This window comes from Salmo salar, chromosome 26 (genome assembly GCF_965601325.2).
Source record: "Salmo salar chromosome 26, fSalSal1, whole genome shotgun sequence".
In the NCBI taxonomy this organism is placed as follows: domain Eukaryota; kingdom Metazoa; phylum Chordata; class Actinopteri; order Salmoniformes; family Salmonidae; genus Salmo; species Salmo salar.
This window is the reverse complement of record NC_138316.1, coordinates 24,825,929-24,848,204: the sequence shown is the minus strand read 5'-3', so window position 1 is coordinate 24,848,204 and position 22,276 is coordinate 24,825,929. Positions and strand designations below refer to the sequence as shown.

Sequence of the window (22,276 nt, the reverse complement as noted above, 5' to 3'; positions counted from 1 at the left end):
TCAGCATCACAGCTCTCATCTTTCGTTGCATGCCACAAGGACTGTACGTTTCCATAATTAAAAGACGGCGTGGATTTGGAACTAGGTTTTCATTATATGGAGTCATAGCCTACACACATTTTTCATCAACGCTTTTCGGAGGGGTGTTCATCTTTGGTTTTGTGATGTAGCCTAACCATGAACATTTAGATTTTTTTCCATGCATATTTCTGGGGCAGCCACAGGCTGCTTCTTGCTTTAGCCTACCTTGCAACTATATCAAACATCCGTTGAGGCATTGCTTTCTTTGGTATTATTAAAAGTTGGGATTTATTTGAAAGCTTGAGTGGAGCCTGTGCTTTTTTGCAAGCTGAATAAAAGAAGTCGGTAAGAAATCTGCCTTCTCTTTTCCTCTTTCAACTCGAGTTCATGTGTCGGCCAGATCTCACTGCGTTGCCTCGCACATGTTTTGCAATATAATGACTGGAACCTGCTTGAGACATGCCTAAGCGACGCAATGGGACAAGGCGACGAGAACGATCGTATTGTGATTAACGTGGGAGGTATCAGACACCAGACCTACCGTAGCACCCTTCGTACATTACCGGGCACCCGGTTAGCTTGGCTCGCCGAGCCGGATGCCCACAGTCACTTTGACTACGATCCCAAGATTGAAGAATTTTTCTTTGACCGGCATCCGGGTGTGTTTGCCCACATCCTCAATTACTATAGGACCGGGAAGTTGCACTGCCCTGCAGATGTTTGCGGCCCTTTGTACGAGGAGGAGTTGGCGTTCTGGGGTATCGATGAGACCGACGTGGAACCATGTTGTTGGATGACTTATCGGCAACATCGAGAGGCCGAGGAGGCATTGGATAGCTTTGGGGGTGGCCCCCCCGAGAATTCAGAGGAGGATGGGGATGAGGAAACGCTGGGAATGATCAATAGGTTGGCTCTTGATGGACCAGATGCCAAATCCGGGGGGCATTGGCGACGTTGGCAGCGGTTGCTTTGGGCACTTTTCGAGGATCCCTATTCTTCTAAATATGCAAGGGTAAGTAAGGGTTGGAATCAGTCATCTTGAGTCAATACAAGTTTAGATAGGCCTACTACTAGCCTGAAAAAACAATGCTTTACAATCTCTCTCTCTTTCTGTGCTCGCGCGCTCGTGCATGTGTGTGTGTGAAAGAGAGACATTTGCTTTAACATAGTTCCTTTCACGCTCATCCAAAGGTCACGCAAAAAAGTTGGGTTCATAGTAGCGTACTAATAAGGCTCGTGAATATTAATTGGATTTGAAGCTTAAAGTTGAAATCTGAAGTTGGCACATACATTTTTTGACTTTTAAATGAATTACATATACCCATTGATTATTGAATAATATAATTTACAAATACCGGATTAGCTTAGTTCAACTGTCGTAGCCCATAAGAACCCAAAATATAAGCTTGTTTTACTTCATTGTTAAACAGGTCAATTGTAAACAAACACTGTATTGCCTCTAAAATGTTGATATCATGAATGGTCAGACCTTGCATCCATAGCCCTGTCTATGAATTTCAAAGTGGTTACATTACTCCAGCCCCATCTCTCAGCTGTTTACCAGAACAGTGATGGGGTGGCTGCTTTATTGTTTGCACTACAGATTTCCCTTTTAATGGGTCCATCACCAGCACACAAACGTATCGCTAAGTGATGATGCACTACGCTCACTCTCGACATGTGCATTCTGGGCGTCTTGTCGCATTGCCTATGCAACATGCAGCCACCCTGCTTTCAGACCATGTGAGGTCTTATGAATTACCTCATGAGGACTAGATGAAAGGAAACTTATAATGATAGTTTAATGGTTTAAATGCCCCTCACCGTTTTTAATGAGAACCCGGTTGTGTGTACACTGGGGGAGTTAACAAGACATGCACTTGTCTCTTTCCTAAGCTGGAACAGAATGGTGATCAAGGAGAGGAATATTTGTGACGTCAACAGTCCTACATATATTTGTCTCCTACAGATTTTGCATATTTATTACATTGCCTGTTTGGAGCTGTCTGTGGTTCTGTAGGCTTATAGCTGCATTTATAACCTAATTATTAGCTTTGTCTAACCTTTCGGTCTCTTCTCCTTGCAATTCGACGTAGCTTTGAACAACAACACCTATCACACCTGGTATTCCCATTCCCAATGCCTTTTAGCTTCACTTGAAAACAATTCAAAGTAGTCTCTTACTGACCCAACAGGATCCTGACCCACTGACCTGAGACAGCTGTGTGGAGATGCAGGGATCAGAAATCCATCCTCCCCTAGCTCAGCACAGGATACAACATGTTAGAGTATAACATCTTCAGAATGTATCCATAATCAATCAACTGGTCAATGAATCAATATGCATTATGCAGCATATGTGTTACGTTTTGGTTAGTTATTGGTCCCCTTGCTGTTCCTCAGAGACTGAGCAGTTTGCAAATTACGCAAGTGCAAGCAATAGCCTCTGCTATGGCTTTGTCAATTTCCATAAATGCTTAGATCAATGTATATAAGTGCATCTGCTTACTCATTTACACCGGAGCATACTGGCTTGACTCCAGCTTTTGCACCTCTCAATTCTCCTGAGGGGCAGTGATTACAATAGTGCAGGGTTGAGTAACAGTATAGTCTACCCTCTCTCTTCCACTAGCTAAGTGTATTGTCTACACTCTGGTTCTCTCATATAGCCTCCTTCCCATTTTCTCACTCTCTTTACCTGTTTCTCATTCTCAGTCTCTCATTGTGACAGTAAATTGTTGAGTTACTATGAATGACCATGTCCCGGTGCCTTAGCAACTGGAGATCAAATGGACCATAGAGACCATGCAGTGTACACAGACACACCATAGGGCCTTCACAGAGCATTGTGAGTGCAAAACGTGAAGCTACAGGTGTAGGATCTTAATTTGATTGCTTATGTTGCTGCGAATTTTCCTGCACCGCAGGAAATGCAGTTGAGCTTTGTGATTGACATAAATTCACTGAAAACCCACACTAACACACGGTTATATTGACAGTATTGCACTTTTCATGTAGCCTAAATTTGGTCAGCTATTAGCCTAACAGCCGATCAAACAACATTATGGAGTAAACGTTTAAATCCTGTTGCAGCAAGATTATTTTGTTGTGACAATCCTGCTGTACTGACCAATTATGTGAGATGAGCTAGCCAGGGAGTCGATTAGTTGTTATTAAATCCTCATTAGGCCCAATTTTGGTCAGCAGGGGCAAACGCAACACTGATCTCAGAGGAAAAACATGTTGACCGTCTGTCCTTATCTTTTTCTCCAGTAACTTTGGTTTCCTCCTATGTAAATAATATATATAGAAGGAAGAAAGGAAAGAGAGAGAATCAGATTTTTATATCCCCTTTGGAGTCTCTTTTGTTGGTGCTGGGTGACAGAAGAGGTGGCAAGAAGGACCTCATTATCACCTTTCTTAATAAACACTCAACCTCACCTCTGCCACCTCATACACCCTCCTGCCCTGCTGGCAGACATGCTACTCTTCCACTCTATATCCCACTTGACAAGCAGAATTATTACCTAGGTATTACATGGTGATTAATGCAGTGCCAATGTATCGGTGTAAGTAAATGCAGTTACATACAGTACTTTTGTATGTGAAGCAGGTGTAGCTTGTATAACTAGATGTCTGTACCACTACCAACCGTTCTTGTGGACAGATATTACTGCAGTGGTACTCATGTTGCTTTCAGACATGGCTCACATACTCTCACATACTCCCAGTGAGCACTATATTAAATTAACCTGTCTTTAGTTTGGAAGGCAATCTGAGGGAATTTAGACTGACCATAATTCAGACACATGGCTACAACTACTAGTCATCCTACTTATGAAAGGGGACATTGAGGCATCCTGTGCCCTTGGACTTTTGATGACTTGGCCCTTACTGCCTGGATTTGTGAGAGGGCAAATAATATAGATTAGTTTATTGATCGATCAAATTGCTGCTAATGTAAGGATGTAAATAAATACTTAAGTAAAACATGTGTTTCAGTGGTAAGGACGATGAGAAATAACTTTGTGCCGCTGGAGAGAAGGAAGTGCATGACTGAATGCAGTTTGGTGGGGTTTTGGGACAGGTAGGGTAGATGTGGGTTTGTTCAGGTTAGAAGTGGAAGTGGGAGCTGCTGGATGGGAATGGGTGGGAGGTTTCTTTTCACTCAGCCATGGCTGTGGGTTGTAATGTATCACTCCACGTCATATAAGAAACACAGCAGTGAGTTTATGTGGAGGGAGAGCTTTGAAATCAATATCATGCTAGGCTTTTAAAGTGGACGTGTCAGCTTTAACGTGAGGAGCCTACTGACCATACAGACACCCTGTCAGCTACCATGACCTTCAGCTATCTGGGATGAAACTGCTCTTGAGATTAGAAGGAGATCCATTCTACTTAAAAGTGCACCTACATGGAAAGTAGCTATACGTCTACGTAATCACCCTAGAGAGACAGTGTGGCTGGGATGGCAGCTTCTAACCACCACAGAGTGAGTAACAGATCCAGGCAGAACTGAACATAGCAAGGCTGGTTGCTCCTTAGATGGCTGGAGCGATTAGCATGAATTAGTTGGGCACAGACCCTGGTAATTAATGGAGAGAGAGAGGGAGGCATCCTATTACACAAAAGACATGCTGCATGGCTAACCTTGCCACACTTTAACAGGAAGTCATCTAGGTTTTAAGGAGATCCACACAGAGACTGGCTCGTCTGGAGGGCTGTGGCCGAGATAGATGGACATATTGCTTTGCTTTATCAAACAACACCTGCTCTTAGTCTACCATGTGGCGTGCTGTAGTACATTGACGTTCACATGTGTAACTGTATGAACACATTATGAACATGTAGGTGGGCATGTGCATGATACACATCGACACAGTCCAACTCCAGTAGGGAAATGCACAAACCAATCAAAAGCTGGTCACTGGGATATCTAACACAGCTCTTTCTCCCAAAAGAAGTGGAGCATGACACCCCTTAAAAAGCACTGGGGTTTGTCCCTGCGCTCCTGTATAATTGATTTCCCAGGCAGAGAGGAATGAGGCACCCAGCTAAAAGCACTCAAACTGGGGCAAATATCGAGGCAGAATACAGGCCTCTCATGCCACCATTACGCTGCCAAAACAGAGAGGAAAGTTACACTCACTTGTTCTGCTGTCACGTCCTGACCAGTAAAGGGGTTATTTGTTATTGTAGTTTGGTCAGGACGTGGGAGGGGGTTGTTTGTTTAGAGAGTTTCGGGGTTTGTTGGGCTATGTGTTGTGTAGAGGGGTGTGTTTAGAGTGTTCCGGGGTTTTTGGGTTATGTTCTAGGTTAGTGTATTTCTATGTTAGATCTAGGTTGTTTAGTTCTATGTTTAGGTTATTGGGATTGGCCTTCAATTGGAGGCAGCTGTTCCTCGTTGCCTCTGATTGAAGGTCCTATGTATAGGGGTGTGTTTGTAATGGGAATTGTGGGTTGTTGTCTCCTGTTTAGTGTTTATGCACCTGTTTGGACTGTTAGTGGCGTTTGTTGTCTCGTATACGTGTTTCTTTTGTTTTTCTTCTTTTTAATTTAATAAAGAAGATGTGTGTACACGTTTCCGCTGCACCTTGGTCCAATCTTTACGACATCTGCCTTCATCTACAAGATAACTCTGGCTCCAACAACCTTTCCTCTGAACATACACCCAACAGTCATCTGACAAATCCTAAACACCAAAATGATTTGATCTTCATGACCTTCAAAACCAGGCCGCAGTTGTAAATGAGAACTTGTTCTCAACTGGCCTACCTGGTTAAATAAAGGTTAAATAAAAAAATTAAAAAACCACAAGATTTTCTGTCTTTCCAGTTTCAGCCTGAATGGTCAGGCGTGGTGAGGGAGTGTTTATTACGTTTATTCATCACTTTTGTCCATTAGCTATACATGCTGGCATAGCCATTACCTCAGCCAGACCATACCATCTGACATGGGGGTGTCACTCAGATTTATCCCACTGAAGATATAACCCATATAAGACTGTTCTGTAATGTTGAGCCCCCCCTGTTGAGCCCCCCCTGCCCTACTTAAGGGCAACCCAGTTTTCACAGAAAACACTAATGTTTGGCTCTCAAATAGCACAATGATTATTGAGTGAACATACATGTCTTTCAATAGCTTAGTCTCATTGAAAAGAAAAAAGATTAAAACTACAGGGATTTGGCTAAGTTTTGATTGAGATTGTTTTGCATTTGAATGTTAAGTCAAATTGAATGTGTTTCTTGCTCCGTGCTAATTGGTGGACATTAGGGACAGCAGGCAGAGTGACAGCCTGTAGAAGAGCATGATTATGGACGAGGGAAATGAGGCTTCACTGAGGGAAGCAGGGATATCCTCAGAATGCTGTCAACAATGTGACTAGAGGGTTTTCAACTGATCGTCATGTTTTTATCTGACATAGGCTTATTATGTCAGAATTCCCTCAGATTTGTCTGTTTATTCCCCTGTTCATGTTCATAAGTGTATTTATATTAAGTGATATATTAAGTGACTTAAAAAATATGATTTAGTATGACATATGATATAACCAAGATAGCCACACAGTATACTGTACAGCAGGATGCAACTCCCACAACAATATCACAGGGCATGTTTGTGGACAATAACACACACCTACTGTATGTAGTCACTTTCTATTGGTATGTGTGGCCAAGATGATTACTGATGGATATAGGCCTGTCTGCTCCAAGACCTCTCCAACACGGTTCATAACTCCACGGTGTCCCCCTCCCAGAGTGCAAATAACCTTGATGTGACCCTGGACAACACCCTGTCGTTCTTTGCAAACATCAAAGCAGTGACTCGCTTCTGCAGGTTCATGCTTTACAACATTCATAGAGTACGAGCCTACCTTATACAGGAAGCGGCACAGGTCCTAATCCAGGCACTTGACATCTCCCCTCTGGAGAGAACGCTGCAGCCTGCCTGGTGTTCAACCTTCCCACGTTATCCCATGTCACCCCGCTCCTCCGCACACTCCACTGGTTTCCAGTCAAAGCTTGTATACACTAGAAGACCATGGTACTTGCCTACAGAGCAGCAAGAGGAACTGCCCTTCCCTACCTTCAGGCTATGCTCAAACCCTACACCACAACCCAAGCACTCCGTTCTGCCACATCAGGTCTCTTGGCCCTCCTACCCCTACGGGAGGGCAGCTCCCGCTGAACCTAGTCCAAACTCTTCTCTATCCTGGCACCCCAATGGTGGAACCAGCTTTCCCCTGAAGCTTGGACAGCATAGTCCCTACCCATCTTCCAAAAACATCGAAAACCCTACCTCTTCAAAGAGTATCTTAAATAATCCCACAGCACCCCCCCCCCCCCACTTGCACCCCCTCCTCACCTCGCCCCATTTAAAAAAATAAAAAAGCATTTTGTGATCTAACTCTTGCACTTGATTTTCCCCTCTTACTTGCTCTGACTTTGCTGTTATCTACTTTATTGAGGTAAAATGTACTTACTATGACTATCTTAAGATGAATGCACTAACTGTAAGTCGCTCTGGATAAGAGCTTCTGCGAAATGACTAAAATGTAAATGTTTTGTGTGAGTGGTGTGGGCAGCCGTGATGATGAGGAATGGCACACTGGCACTGAGCACGGGGATCACTGACACACATGGCCTAGGCAAATGTTTGGTGTGTTTGTTGCCAGGGGAGTCCATAAACAGAGAGAGCAGGCGTTAAACCCAGGCCATTGAATAGCATGATGAAGCACTGACCACGGCTTCCTTATAATGCTCAATTATTGATATCCCTTCTGTATCTCATCATTTCCTATGGTGTTTAGTCTGCCAACATATACTGTCATTCATGTTACAGTATGTTACACCTCGGTGTTTGAGTCTCAGTAATCATAAGGGCTATTGAGCTAAGTTAGTATACATAATTCAAGAATCATTCTCTATCATTTCTGTCCTCTCATCAAAATAGAGGCTTTCATAGTCGATGTGAGTAATTTACCAAAAGCAAGGCGTTGGAACAGAGCCACATTATGTGTTGGCACTATCAAGTCACGTTATTTGAAGTGTTTTAGATAACTTAGAGCCAAACTAATTGATAGACGGTTTTAGTAAAGGCTTTGCCTTTGGTGTTTGTAAATGGCTGGCTTGAAGAATATATATTCAAGATGTGTAAGTTCTCATTTTTCTTCTTCCTATAGTTTCAGATGACTCAATCTGTTGTGGTTTGTGTATGAATGGATTTGTATAGTTCATTATAGTGCTGTAAATGCTACATATACATTCTCTATTTCCGATGTGCACGGTAATACAGAAAATCAGTTAAGTGGGATTGCCTATTTCATCGCAATAACCTTTTCATGTTTTATCTCCCATCAGAGACTGCAGTAGGTGAGTGGAGCAAGGAGGGAGGTGGTGGTGGAGCTCTGAGCTAACTCAGCATTCTGAGGCGTCATACAGCTTCAGCAGCACATGTTCAATCTCTACTGTCTCTACTGTCTCTACTGTCTCTACTGTCTCTACTGTCTCTACTGGCACTCTCAGATCATACTCTGACAGGGTAATCTAATTACAACCTAAAACTAAAAACAGCAGCAAGCATTTCATCCTTGGATGCATACCATGGTTACCAATGGCTGTTACTGTGCTAACAAACGTCTTCCAAACAAATGTTCAATCAATCAGTTCAATATGACTTCCTTTTTACAGTATAAAGGATCTGATGTAAGCTATTTGTTGATTTGTTGGAGAGAAAACCAATGTAGTCATTTTCACATTTGCATGACCTTGTCACTAAATGTGTATGTTATATGAATTTTGTTTCTGGACTTGACTGTCTTTATAGCATTAGTATCGTTCATTGGCGATATAATATACTTTTTAATGAATGAAAGCCACTTATGATATCAGCCGCTGATTAAAATGTTTCCTTGATTAATATATATATATTTTTTACCTTTATTGTAGTTAAGAGTCATGCTAAGACCAACGTCTCTTTCACAGATGAGCCCTGTATACACATCAATACACATCAATATTCACATCAATATACACATCAATATTCACATCAATATAGCAAAAGGAAAACACATACAGGATGATACAGGAGGGGCTGAGCCAACTGTGAATGAGGCCTTAGCTGTTTATGTTGTCGGTAGTTATATTGGGATGTGTCTAGTTATTGACACTGCTTTTAAACTGTCGGTCAAGGCCCTTCTAGATCTGCAAGGGCACTCACACAAAGGCTAAGCATCTCATGTACTAAAATGTAGATGGACAATTATTAGGCAAGGCCTGTAACTTGATCCCTACACGGTAAAAAAAACATTATGTTGTTTTTAAGGTAATTTACTGGCAGCCAGTTACCTGTAAGTTACTGAAGAAAACGGTACAGTATGTTACCGTAAATATAACAGGATTTTTTTTAACCCCACAGAGACATTCCTTGATTCACAGAAAACAACCTTGTCCACCCTCATCATCAGCATGTGAAAAGGTCCCCAGTGTTCTACTTTACAGAAGCTCTTATCCAGAACGACTTACAGTAGTGAGTGCATACAGTTTCATATTGGTTCGTACTGGTGTCGTGGAAATTCAGTACTGAGAGAGACTTGGTCTTGGTCATTTCTTCAAACAGTACTCCACCAGTCTCGACTGACTGTTAGGCTGAGAGTCTAGCTTTCACAGACGATGCATAGTTTTTATATAGCTGAAACCAAGATTGCTTAGTCAGTCACTTCTAACTTTCCCTGCAGGGTGCTAGAGTGGAGACCATAAATCACAGCATTAGCAGGACAGAAATATCTTACTGTTCGTTAAGTAAATAATTGTTACATATCCAACAAATAAGGTGAATACATAATTTTTTCCTCACACTTGTCCCCTGTGGGAATCAAACCCACAAACTTGGCATTGCAAGTGCCATGCTCTACCAAATGAGCCACACGGCACCTAACATGTTTTCCCTCCTCTCTCTCATGCAGATTCATGCCTAATAACATTTAGGAACACAAACTCAAACAAACACACTTTACATAATAAAACACACTATATATAAAAAACATAAGTATTTATCTATAATTACACATACTGCCTGTAATACACACTCATAAACAGGCAATGCAAATACATTGTCACAAACGCATACAGTAAGCACAGAGAAAGGCAGATGGATGGAGGGAAAGGTTGTTACATAAGAGAACGTGACATGCTTTCATCTCTAGGATGCACGAGTCTAAAAGAGATGGAGAGTGTGGGAGGGTTGTAGGAGAGAAGGGTCTGGTTGCAGTTTTATTTTGTTTAGCATTGACTTAATGCTGTCTCCTACACTTACAATGGCACTGTGACTGAAGCATCTACAGATATAGAATCTTAATTTGAGCCAGTTTTCTACAGCAGGAAAATAATATTGCAGCAACAGGAGATTTGAATTATTATGTGTATTATAGCTAATGGACATTTGTTGCAGGGGTTGATGCATTTTTCGTGAGGGCAAATCATGTCTGAAATGCCAAACTTTAGAAGCCTTATTAATAATACTAAAAAACACTACAAGTTTGCATTTCAGCAACAAAAGAGTGATCAAATTAAGATCCTACATCTGTAACTTACTTCCAACATTTCCTGATTAAGCATTTGATATACTTGACATGTACACACTTTCTGTGGCACAGTCTACGTTGCAGCCTTTTAACTTAATTACAATGTGTATTTACTATCTCAAAGCATCCTCTCAAACAAACGACATGCTTGCGATGTTGTTGTGTATTGTTAGATATTACTGCACTGTTGGAACTAGGAACACAAGCATTCTGCTACATCCGGAAGAACATCTGATAAACATGTGTATGCGACCAATACAATTTGCAGAGTAGAACCCACAGCAAATCCAAATGTTTTGTGCTCAATACCATTGATTTAATTCCATATTGAATGTTAATATCCATGCAGTATTCTGCTCAGTGGTTGTGTCCTTAAACTAGCAGGTACAGCACACTGCCAGTGTCACACTTAGACTTACATACAGTATTTATCATGGTCACATTTTCTATCTTTATTAATCTCTGTCCATTAAGCTTCTTATTTAGTGGTGTTGTTGTTAATTCAGTTCCATGTAGCAGAGGCTTGGTAGTGAAGCTTCTGGGTGTTTATTTCCCAACGGTATGGCTTCTATAACCATCTCTGATGAGTGTGTGATGTGTTCTGACAGAAAGGCCTGCTGATTGGTTTCCTTGGAGGAAGGTTATACTCTCAGTTATAAACTCAGCGTTGTCCTTGGCTCCCTCCCACTGAAGGGTGAGGACTTGCCAGCCCAGACACAAAGGGAAAAGAACCACTCTCTCAGAGCTGAGAGATGCAGTGCAAATGCTTGCTTGCTCTGGTCAGTCTGCAGTGTAGACATTATGTTTGGGTCGGCGTCAGTTCTGTGCATGGGATTGTAGGTAGGTAGTCCTGTGTGAAGGCGGTTCCTTCACCTGTAATGCAAACAGGACAATGGCTCATGTTCAGCACTTCTAATACTTATTTGCTCCAAACCAGAATGATACAGATAAAGGATCTTAATTTGACCCCCCTGTTGCAGGAGAGCTTTCCCTCAATGCAGGACATTAAAAACTTGTAGTGTAGTTGAGGTTTAAAGAAGGTTTCTGAAGGTTGTCATTTCCAATTTGAAATTTCAGACTTGATTTTCCCTTACGAAACATTTATCAAACCTTACAAAAATGTCCATTAATTATAATCCACATAATAATTATAATTTCCTGTTTCTGAAGGATTATCTTCCTGCTGTATCAAATTAGCTCAAATTAAGATTTTACATCTGTATGTCATGTATTTTGGGTTATTTTGACTTGCCTATTACAGTGGTGGAAATGTGACTCCCTAATGGTTCATTCAAATGACTTCCTGGATTTCTGTAACACTGATTTATCACAACTCAACAAGCTAATCACACATCTATTACGGAAACACCCCCACACCCAAACCATGACAACTTACAGTAATTCACATGAGTGTGTTATAATGCACTTTGCCTCTCATTTATAGTAAGACACTCACTCATTAGTTTTCTGTAAATGTTGCTGATACATGTTCTGTTGAGAACACCAGGGAAAATATAATTCTGCTAGCATTTTCCACCAAATACATCATAATCTGCCTTGGATGATGTTTACACACTCAGCCATGCATGCTAACAAGCACATGCTCTCACACACACGCTCAGACACATTCATGCATGCACACACGTTGTTTGTGCTGCAGGTCAGAGGTAAGAACGAGGAAGGGTGGCTCTCATGTTTGCTTAATGTATTGTAATATGAGATTAGAAGTTTGTCTCAATATAAAGCTTTTAGAGAATCCATTTAGGATACAAATTGTGCACATGCCATGATACCACTCTGTCTAGAAGTTCCTCAATGATGTGTTGATCCTTTCCTGTATCTATATTACACTGCTGTTTCTCGTACCAGCAGTCTGTAGCCAGTCATGGAATAAACATAAAGGAAAGGTTAGTCAACGTTTTTCTAAGATAGATGTTTCATTTCCTTTCTCTGGAGAGTTCAATTGGACTCATGGAATTTGTGTTAACGGCTCAAGTTCCTTCATTAGTGAACAATATGATACTTTTCCAATGTTCCAGGTTTTCCTCTTACAGCTGCATATCATACGTTTTTAATAACGATGTTGCTGTATTGATACGGATAGTTGATCATGTTGGAGAAAATGTTGGATGTTCTGAGAACAATGTAACATGGACTTAGATGTTGGATATTCTGCACAGGAAGTTGACAGCAGTTAGTATTAATTCTCAGTCCAATGACAGGCCTCAGTAATTAAGTCCATCCAGGGATGCTGCTGATCTATTTTCACACCAGTGAAATAATGGAAGCAAGTCTGTCACCTTTGCTGGGCTTGTGAGAGAAAATGTTGTGGTGACAAGGACAGTAACACTCTCTTCGCTTCCTTCTGGCCTTACCACAACCTGTCTTCATTTCAGGAACCCAAACAGAAGGTTATTTTTATGTGGAGGACAGGACAGATGGAAACAGTCAGAGTGTGAAAACAAAGTCATTGAATTTCATTTACACTTGTGGATTTGAAGTGTTTCTGTGGTTGTTGTTGCTGCAGTGGTTGTCGTGGTTGTTGTTATTGTTGTTGCTGCTGTGGTTGTTGTTGTTGTCAATGGCTAGTGTGTGTTGCATGTGTGTCAGAATGAGAGTGAGAGTGTGAATGAATGTGTGTGTTTCTAAGAAAGAAATCGCAGTGGGCTTTTCGTCTTTCAGACGTCACCCTCCCTGTCATGTGTGCCGTCATCTCCAGGCCTCTGCTGCATCAGGCGGGTGGAGGTGGCATGTCTAATGTACCCTTTTATCAATTTCATTAGCACACATTGCAGAAGGGCCTGCAGCTTGCAAAGCCTTCAACAACAATAGGCCTTATCATAGTGAATCGCTCTAGCACAGTTTCTTTAAAAGTAATGACTTTCTCTCAATTTAATGCATCAGTCAGACTGTCTGTATTGTCTTTTCTGTCTCTGATTGTATCAGTGGAACACAAGGTACATTTACTTCCCTGAATGAAACCTACTGGAAAAAGGCACTGCATAGGCTTTATTTATTTTACTAGGCAAATCAGTTAAGAACAAATTCTTATTTACAATGACAGCCTATGCAGGGGCAGAACGACAGATTTGTACTTTGTCAGCTCAGAGATTTGAACTTGCAACCTTTCGGTTACTAGTCCAATGCTCTAACCACTAGGCTACCCTGCCACCCCTTTAAGCATAAAGAGTTAACTAGAATATGTTTTTTTGTGCCTTTTTCCATTATACAAGCCTCTCAACGGTCACTGGTGGTTAACTAGACCACTTCATTTCTCAACACCCCGGTGTGCTTCTTTTGTCAATGAATCCTTTCTCCCGAGAGGTTGTTGTTGTTATTGTGAGTATCAGGGTTGTAAGGTGTGCCTGTATTATACTGTTTGGAGTTGAAAAGATCAATTTGATTTACCCTTTATATTGACATTGCTTTGGCTCAGTTTGTTAAAAGTCAAGGATGTTGGAAGTGTACCATGCACAAAAATAACTGTGTTAGAAAAATAACCTAATTGTAATTTGTTCTTCTATAATGGAATCACTAAGCCCTTCATGTCCAGGTAGGACCCTGGCTCTATCACTACCGTACTGTGGTTGTAGTGTATGTGCCTGGCAGCGCCTGCCTCCTCTCAGACCTGGACCTGTTTAAAGATACAGTACGGGATCTTAAGCAAAACAAAATCTTAACAGAGTGTACAGATTGGATTCGTAACATATCACACAAATTGGATGATGTAGTACGCAAAAAAATGGGACCTGTTTTGGCTCATGAGCACCACTTTCAAAACTACTGGCTGAAATGATTCAATAGTTCTGGAACATCGCTTTAATAGTCCAGTGGTGTTAAGTGGCGTTATGCAACCCAATCAACCTCTTCTGGCAGCAGCACTGCTGTCAGCCCTAATCTATGGGCAGCAGTGTATAGCGGCCTATACATTAAGGACTATGCATTAAAACACCATTTAAAATTGATGAGGTGGCAAATTATCGTTTGGGCCAGATGCCATGGTGAACACAGTGCCCTCACGGAAATAATACCTTAAGTGCTGGCGCAAAAGCTGACCCAGAAACAAGCTTTCCCCTGTACAGTACATAACATCCCCCTCCGTCCCTCCCCTCCTCCCTGCAGGCCCCACCAGTACTAGCAACTCCCTTACCGGTGAAGCACCACAGTTTAGGTGTACGCCCTTTCAAGTGACACTCAGTTAAGAGTACTGACCTAGATGTGTGTTGTAGAACTGAAGAGAGCTGTGGGGGTGTTCTAGTGCTCTGTTCCTTCACGTTTGTATTCTAAGCTCCCTCGCTTATAATCTCTCCCTCTCTCTTTCCCTCTCCCTCCTTCTCTCCCTCCCTCTCATCTCTCCCCTGCAGTGGATAGCCTTCGCCTCCCTGTTCTTCATCCTGGTTTCCATCACCACCTTCTGCCTGGAGACACACGAGGCCTTCAACCCCATCATCAACCGGACGGAAATTGACCCGCTGGACAACAGCACGCGGGTCTACCAGGAGACTGAGACCGTGGTCTTCCTCACCTATATTGAGGGGGTCTGTGTGCTGTGGTTTACATTTGAGTTCATAATGCGAGTGACGTTCTGTCCGAGCAAGCTGGAGTTTTTCCGTAACACCCTTAACATCATTGACTTTATTGCCATCATGCCCTTCTACCTGGAGGTGGGGCTGAGTGGGCTCTCTTCCAAGGCGGCTAAGGATGTACTGGGTTTCCTACGTGTGGTACGCTTTGTCCGGATCCTCCGGATCTTTAAGCTGACTCGGCACTTTGTGGGACTGCGTGTCCTGGGTCATACACTCCGAGCCAGCACCAATGAGTTCCTGCTCCTCATCATCTTCCTTGCCCTTGGTGTGCTCATCTTCGCCACTATGATCTACTATGCTGAAAGGATTGGTGCCAAGCCCAATGACCCCCGAGCCAGCGAGCACACGCACTTCAAGAACATTCCTATTGGATTCTGGTGGGCGGTGGTGACAATGACAACCCTGGGCTATGGAGACATGTACCCTCAGACATGGTCTGGCATGCTGGTGGGAGCGCTGTGTGCTCTAGCTGGTGTGCTGACTATCGCCATGCCAGTGCCTGTTATTGTCAATAATTTTGGGATGTATTACTCCCTGGCGATGGCCAAGCAGAAGTTACCAAAGAAAAAGAACAAGCATATCCCCCGCGCCCCACTTCTGGGCTCCCCCAATTACTGTAAGTCGGAGGTAACCTCACCTCACCACAGCACGCAGGACGACACATGGCCCCTGGCCCCACAAGAACCACCAGAAGAGATCTTAGAAATAAACAGAGCAGGTAGGAAAACTTTCTGCCAAATGTCCATCTGAATCTCAATGAAAAGAAAATAAATGCTCAAAGAACAGACTGAACTCCCCTGCCTTCACACCACCTCCTCCTCCTCCTACTCATCCTCCTCTCTCCACCTCCTCCTCCTCTCTCCTCCTCCTCCTCCTGCTAACTCACCAGTCAGAAAAACAGCCATTCTCCACACCAGGAGCCATTGAATGTGGAGAGCCCCTACATGGCAGTATGTTGACCAGTGACCACTCCACACATACACATACGTTATCAACTCCACTGACCACTCCCCAGACATTATCAACGCATACCACACCAGACCAAACCTCATACCACACCAGACCAAACCTCATACCACACCAGACCAAACCTCATGCCAGATCAGACCAAACCTCATGCCACACCAGACCAAACCTCATACCACACCAGACCAAACCTCATACCACACCAGACCAAACCTCATGCCAGATCAGACCAAACCTCATACCACACCAGACCAAACCTCATACCACACCAGACCAAACCTCATGCCAGATCAGACCAAACCTCATACCACACCAGACCAAACCTCATACCACACCAGACCAAACCTCATGCCAGATCAGACCAAACCTCATACCACACCAGAACAAACCTCACACCACACCAGACCAAACCTCACGCCACACCAGACCAAACCTCATACCACACCAGACTGAGCCTCATGCCAGATCAGACCAAACCTCATACCACACCAGACCAAACCTCATGCCAGATCAGACCACACCTCATACCACACCAGACCAAACCTCATGCCAGATCAGACCACACCTCATACCACACCAGACCAATCTCCCCCTCAACTACCTTTTCATCTCTACCCTGACCAGTTTAATGCAGTGATGAAAACACTAAAGGTAACACATTGGCACATACAGTAGCCAGCCATCCTGACAGCAGATAATAAATAGCCTATTTCCTCCACTAGGATGGAAAATACATCACAATTTATGAATCACACATAAGACTATCACACCCATGCATTTATGATATTTCCTAGTTAACTTATCTGCTTGTGTGCTGTCTCAGGAAAAATACTGCAGTGCTGTGAAACAAGTTTAAAGCCTGCAGACATATTGTTCATTTGGCTGATTGCCAAATGTATTTGTATGATGCATAGGCCAGGTAGCAGAATAGGACGTTTTTCAGAAAATAAATATATATTTATATACAGTTGAAGTCGGAAGATTACATACACCTTAGCCAAATACATTTAAACTCAGTTTTTCACAATTCCTGACATTTAAACCAAGTAAAAATTCCTTGTCTTAGGTCAGTTAGGATCACCACTTTATTTTAAGAATGTGAAATGTCAGGAAATTAGTAGAGATAATTATTTATTTCATCTTTTATTTCTTTCATCACATTTCCAGTGGGTCAGAAGTTTACATACACTCAATTAGCATTTGGTAGCATTGCCTTTAAATTATTTAACTTGGGTCAAACGTTACGGGTAGCCTTCCACAAGCTTCCCACAATAAGTTGGGTGCATTTTGGCCCATTCCTCCTGACAGAGCTGGTGTAACTGAGTCAGGTTTGTATGCCTCCTTGGTCACACACGCTTTTTCAGTTCTGTCCACAAATGTTCTATAGGATTGAGGTCAGGGCTTTGTGATGGCCACTCCAAAACCTTGACTTTGTTATCCTTAAGCCATTTTGCCACAACTTTGGAAGTATGCTTGGGGTCATTGTCCATTTGGAAGACCCCATTTGCGACCAAGCTTTAACTTCCTGACTGATGTCTTGAGATGTTGCTTCAATATAGCCACATAATTTTCCTCCCTCATGATGCCATCAATTTTGTGAAGTGCACCAGTCCCTCATGCAGCAAAGCACCCCCACAACATGTTGCTACCACCCCCGTGTTTCACGGCTGGGATGGTGTTCTTCGGCTTGCAAGCCTCCCCCTTTTTCCTCCGAACATAACGATGGTCATTATGGCCAAACAGTTCTATTTTTGTTTCATCAGACCAGAGGACATTTCTCCAAAAAGTACGATCTTTGTCCCCATGTGCAGTTGCAAACCGTAGCCTGGCTTTTTTATGGCGGTTTTGGAGCAGTGGCTTCTTCCTTGCTGAGCGGCCTTTCAGGTCATATCGATATAGGACTCTGTGGATATAGATACTTTTGTACCTGTTTCCTCCAGCATCTTCACAAGGTCCTTTGCTGTTGTTGTGGGATTGATTTGCACTTTTCGCACCAAAGTACGTTAATCTCTAGGAGACAGAATGCGTCTCCTTCCTGAGCGGTATGACTGCGTACTATTGTTTGTACAGATGAACATGGTACATTCAGGCGTTTGGAAATTGCTCCAAAGGATGAACCAGACTTGTGGAGGTCTACAATATTTTTTCTGAGATCTTGGCTGATTTCTTTTGATTATCCCATGATGTCAAGCAAAGAGGCACTGAGTTTGAAGGTAGGCCTTGAAATACATCCACAGGTCCACCTCCAATTGACTCAAATTATGTCAATTAGCCTATCAGAAGCTTCTAAAGCCATGACATCATTTTCTGGAATTTTCCAAGCTGTTTAAAGGCACAGTCAACTTAGTGTATGTAAACTTCTGATCCACTGGAATTGTGATACAGTGAATTATAAGTGAAATAATCTGTCTGTAAACAATTGTTGGAAAAATGACTTGTGTCATGCACAAAGTAGATGTCCTAACCGACTTGCCAGAACTATAGTTTATTAACAAGAAATTTGTATAGTGGTTGAAAAACGAGTTTCAATGACTCCAACTTAAGTGTATGTAAACTTCTGACTTCAACTTTATATATTCTCTACCGGTCATTTCTAATTTCTTAACTATAATAGGTTCCGGACTTACTAGGGTCAGGACGTGACAGACAAGGTAGGGGGGTATATAGAAAATAGCCCTTTTTGGTAAAAGACCGTCCATATTATGGCAAGAACAGCTCAAATAAGCAAAGAGAAACGACAGTCCATCATTACTTTAAGAATGAAGGTCAGTCAATACGGAACATTTCAAGAACTTTGGAAGTTTCTTCAAGTGCAGTTGCAAAAACCATCAAGCGCAATGATGAAACTGGCTCTCATGAGGACCGCCACCAGAATGGAAGACCCAGAGTTACCTTTGATTTTTAGTTCCAACCGCTGTGTCTTTTTGAAATGCGGTGTGGGTGAACTGATGACCTCTGCATGTGTATTTCCCACTGTGAAGCATGGAGGAGGAGGTGTTAGGGTGTGGGGGTGCTTTGCTGGTTACACTGTCTGTGATTTATTTAGAATTCAAGGCACACTTAACCAGCATGGCTACCACAGCATTCTGCAAAGATACGCAATCCCATCTGGTTTGGGCTTAGTGGGACTATCATTTGTTTTTCAACAGGACAATGACCCAACACATCTCCAGGCTTTGTAAGGGCTATTTTAGTGATGGAGTGCTGCATCAGATGACCTGGCCTCCACAATCCCCCGACTTCAACCAAATTGAGATGGTTTGGGATGAGTCGGACCGCAGAGTGAAGGAAAAGCAGCCAACAAGTGCTCAGCATATGTGGGAACTCCTTCAAGACTGTTGGAAAGCATTCCAGGTGAAGCTGGTTGAGAGAATGTAAAGAGTGTGCAAAGCTGTCATCAAGGCAATGAGTGGCTATTTAAAGAATCTCAAATATAATATATTTGTTTATCCTGTTGGGGCTAGGGGGCAGTATTTGCACAGCCGGATAAAAAAACGTACCCGATTTAAACTGGTTACTACTCTTGCCCAGAAACAAGTGATGCATATAATTAGTAGATTTGGATAGAAAACACTCTAAAGTTTCTAAAACTGTTTGAATGGTGTCTGTGAGTATAACATAACTCATATGGCAGGCCAAAACCTGAGAAGATTCCATACAGGAAGTGCCCTGTCTGACAATTTGTTGTCCTTCTGTTGCATCTCTATCAAAAATACAGCATCTGTGCTGTAACGTGACACTTTCTAAGGCTCCCATTGGCTCTCTAAAGCCGCCAGAAAGTGGAATGGGGTGTCTGCTGTCTCTGGGCAAAGTACAACAGCTCTGTTTGTGAGTGGTCAGCCTGGGGACAGTGAGACTGAGATGCGCGTTCATGAGAATTCTCAATTTTTTTCTTTCAGCCTTTGAATGAATACAACGTTGCCGGTTGGAATATTATCGCTATTTTACAAGAAAAATAGCATAAAAATTGATTTTAAACAGCGTTTGACATGCTTCTAAGTACGGTAATGGAATATTTTGAATTTTTTTGTCACAAAATGCGCTCGCGCGTCACCCTTCAGATAGTGACCTGAACGCACGAACAAAACGGAGCTATTTGAATATAACTATGGATTATTTGGAACCAAAACAACATTTGTTGTTGAAGTAGAAGTCCTGGGAGTGCATTCTGACGAAGAACAGCAAAGGTAATCCAATTTTTCTAATAGTAATTCTGAGTTTAGTGAGTCCCAAACTTGGTGGTTGTCAAAATAGCTAGCCGTGATGGCCGAGCTATGTACTCAGAATATTGCAAAATGTGCTTTCGCCGAAAAGCTATTTTAAAATCTGACACCGCGATTGCATAAAGGAGTTCTGTATCTATAATTCTTAAAATAATTGTTATGTATTTTGTGAACGTTTATCATGAGTAATTTAGTAAATTCACCGGAAGTTTTCGGTGGGTATGCTAGTTCTGAACATCACATGCTAATGTAAAAAGCTGGTTTTTGATATAAATATGAACTTGATTTAACAAAACATGCATGTATTCTATAACATAATGTCCTAGGAGTGTCATCTGATGAAGATCATCAAAAGTTAGTGCTGCATTTAGCTGTGGATTTGGTTTTTGTGACATATATGCTTGCTTTGAAAATGGCTGTGTGATTATTTTTGGCAGGGTACTCTCCTGACATAATCTAATGTTTTGCTTTCGCTGTAAAGCCTTTTTGAAATTGGACAATGTGGTTAGATTAACGAGAGTCTTGTCTTTAAAATGGTGTAAAATAGTCATATGTTTGAGAAATTGAAGTTATAGCATTTTTGAGGTATTTGTATTTCGCGCCACACGATTCCACTGGCTGTTGACTAGGGTGGGACGCTAGCCCAGGGAAGTTAACACTTTTTTGGTTACTACATGATTCCATATATGTTGTTTCATAGTTTTGATGTCTTCATTATTATTCTATGATGTAGAAAATAGTAAAAATAAAGATAAACCCATGAGTGAGTAGGTGCTCTAAAACTTTTGACCGGTAGTGTAGATATATATATTTTTTAACAGGTAATGCTTTTATTTTACAGTTAACTTGTTGAACTAACATTACTCCAGTGATATCGCACTCTAGAAATTACTGCAATAAAAGAGACAGCCTGGTTGCCTGGAGACCTGTGTGTCTAACCTGTGTGACTCATAGGGGAAGTTGGACAAAGACAGCAGAGAGTGGGGGTTTCCCTCAGAGAACCTATCAATTTGCAGGAGGTCCTTTGGATGGATGATGACTGTGTTGCTCTTTCATGTTTTTCTGCTTGGTGACCAGGCCAGCTGTGGTGAGCACAAGCAGCTTTGGGGGATTCTCAGTTACTCACAGGCTGATATATTGTACATCGCCTACTCATGATAGGGATAGGGCCCAACTGATTCCATTGGGTTCCCTCTTCTATGAAATAGTGTGAGTAGTGTGTATTTATGCCCTGCCACGAGGGCCTGAAGTAGCCATGAGTGCATCTTGTGATTGCTCCTTATTTACTGCCACATGTTACAGCCAAGCATCATTCCACGCTACGTCTATGACTAACAGCCCTCTGAGCACTCTCTCACACACACAAAAAAGCACTGCACCCCTTGCTCACTGGCTATACTCCTGTTTATAATAGAATCCTTTATAACTTTATAATGAATGTTTTCCCTGGAGAGTTGTGATCCAAGATGTCCCACTTACAAGGTGTCTCTACTGATTAGATTCCAATGATACTATTCAGTGATAGTTATTTGTTTGTAACAAACCAATTTAGATTACCTTGACCTCTATCTGCACCTTTACTTTGTAGCCTGTTAGATGGCGTCTACACGATGAGCCATCAGGGCCTGTCACCTGACCTGACTCCCTGCAGAGAGAACAACCAGAGGTGACATAATGACCTGTCCTTAACAAGGGTCACACTTCCTGACTTCCTGACTTCCTGACTTTGCCTAGTCATATGATACAGGATGTGCCTAAGTCTCATTACTTCTATGATCTTGACCAATGAGAGTTAGAGTTTCACCAGGCACTGCCATAATGTACATTATCTGGAGGTGGTAAAAACAAAGATTTTTTTCACCTTCCCACCATCCTCTCTCTTCCTTAATGTCTTATTT

The 22,276-nt window shown here is 42.2% G+C and overlaps 1 protein-coding gene across 2 annotated transcripts in view; it reads left to right on the top strand.

The window, feature by feature from the left end:
- The window catches only part of LOC106587469 (voltage-gated potassium channel KCNC1), a 33,260-nt gene continuing 10,984 nt past the window's right edge, over window positions 1-22,276 (top strand). For both annotated transcript variants that reach the window (XM_082969548.1, XM_014175883.3), the window contains exons 1-2: window positions 1-1,033; window positions 14,968-15,907. In XM_082969548.1, the coding sequence (XP_082825674.1) occupies window positions 497-1,033; window positions 14,968-15,907 (1,477 nt within the window). In that variant the 5' untranslated portion in view covers window positions 1-496. The remainder of the gene's footprint in view (window positions 1,034-14,967; window positions 15,908-22,276) is intronic.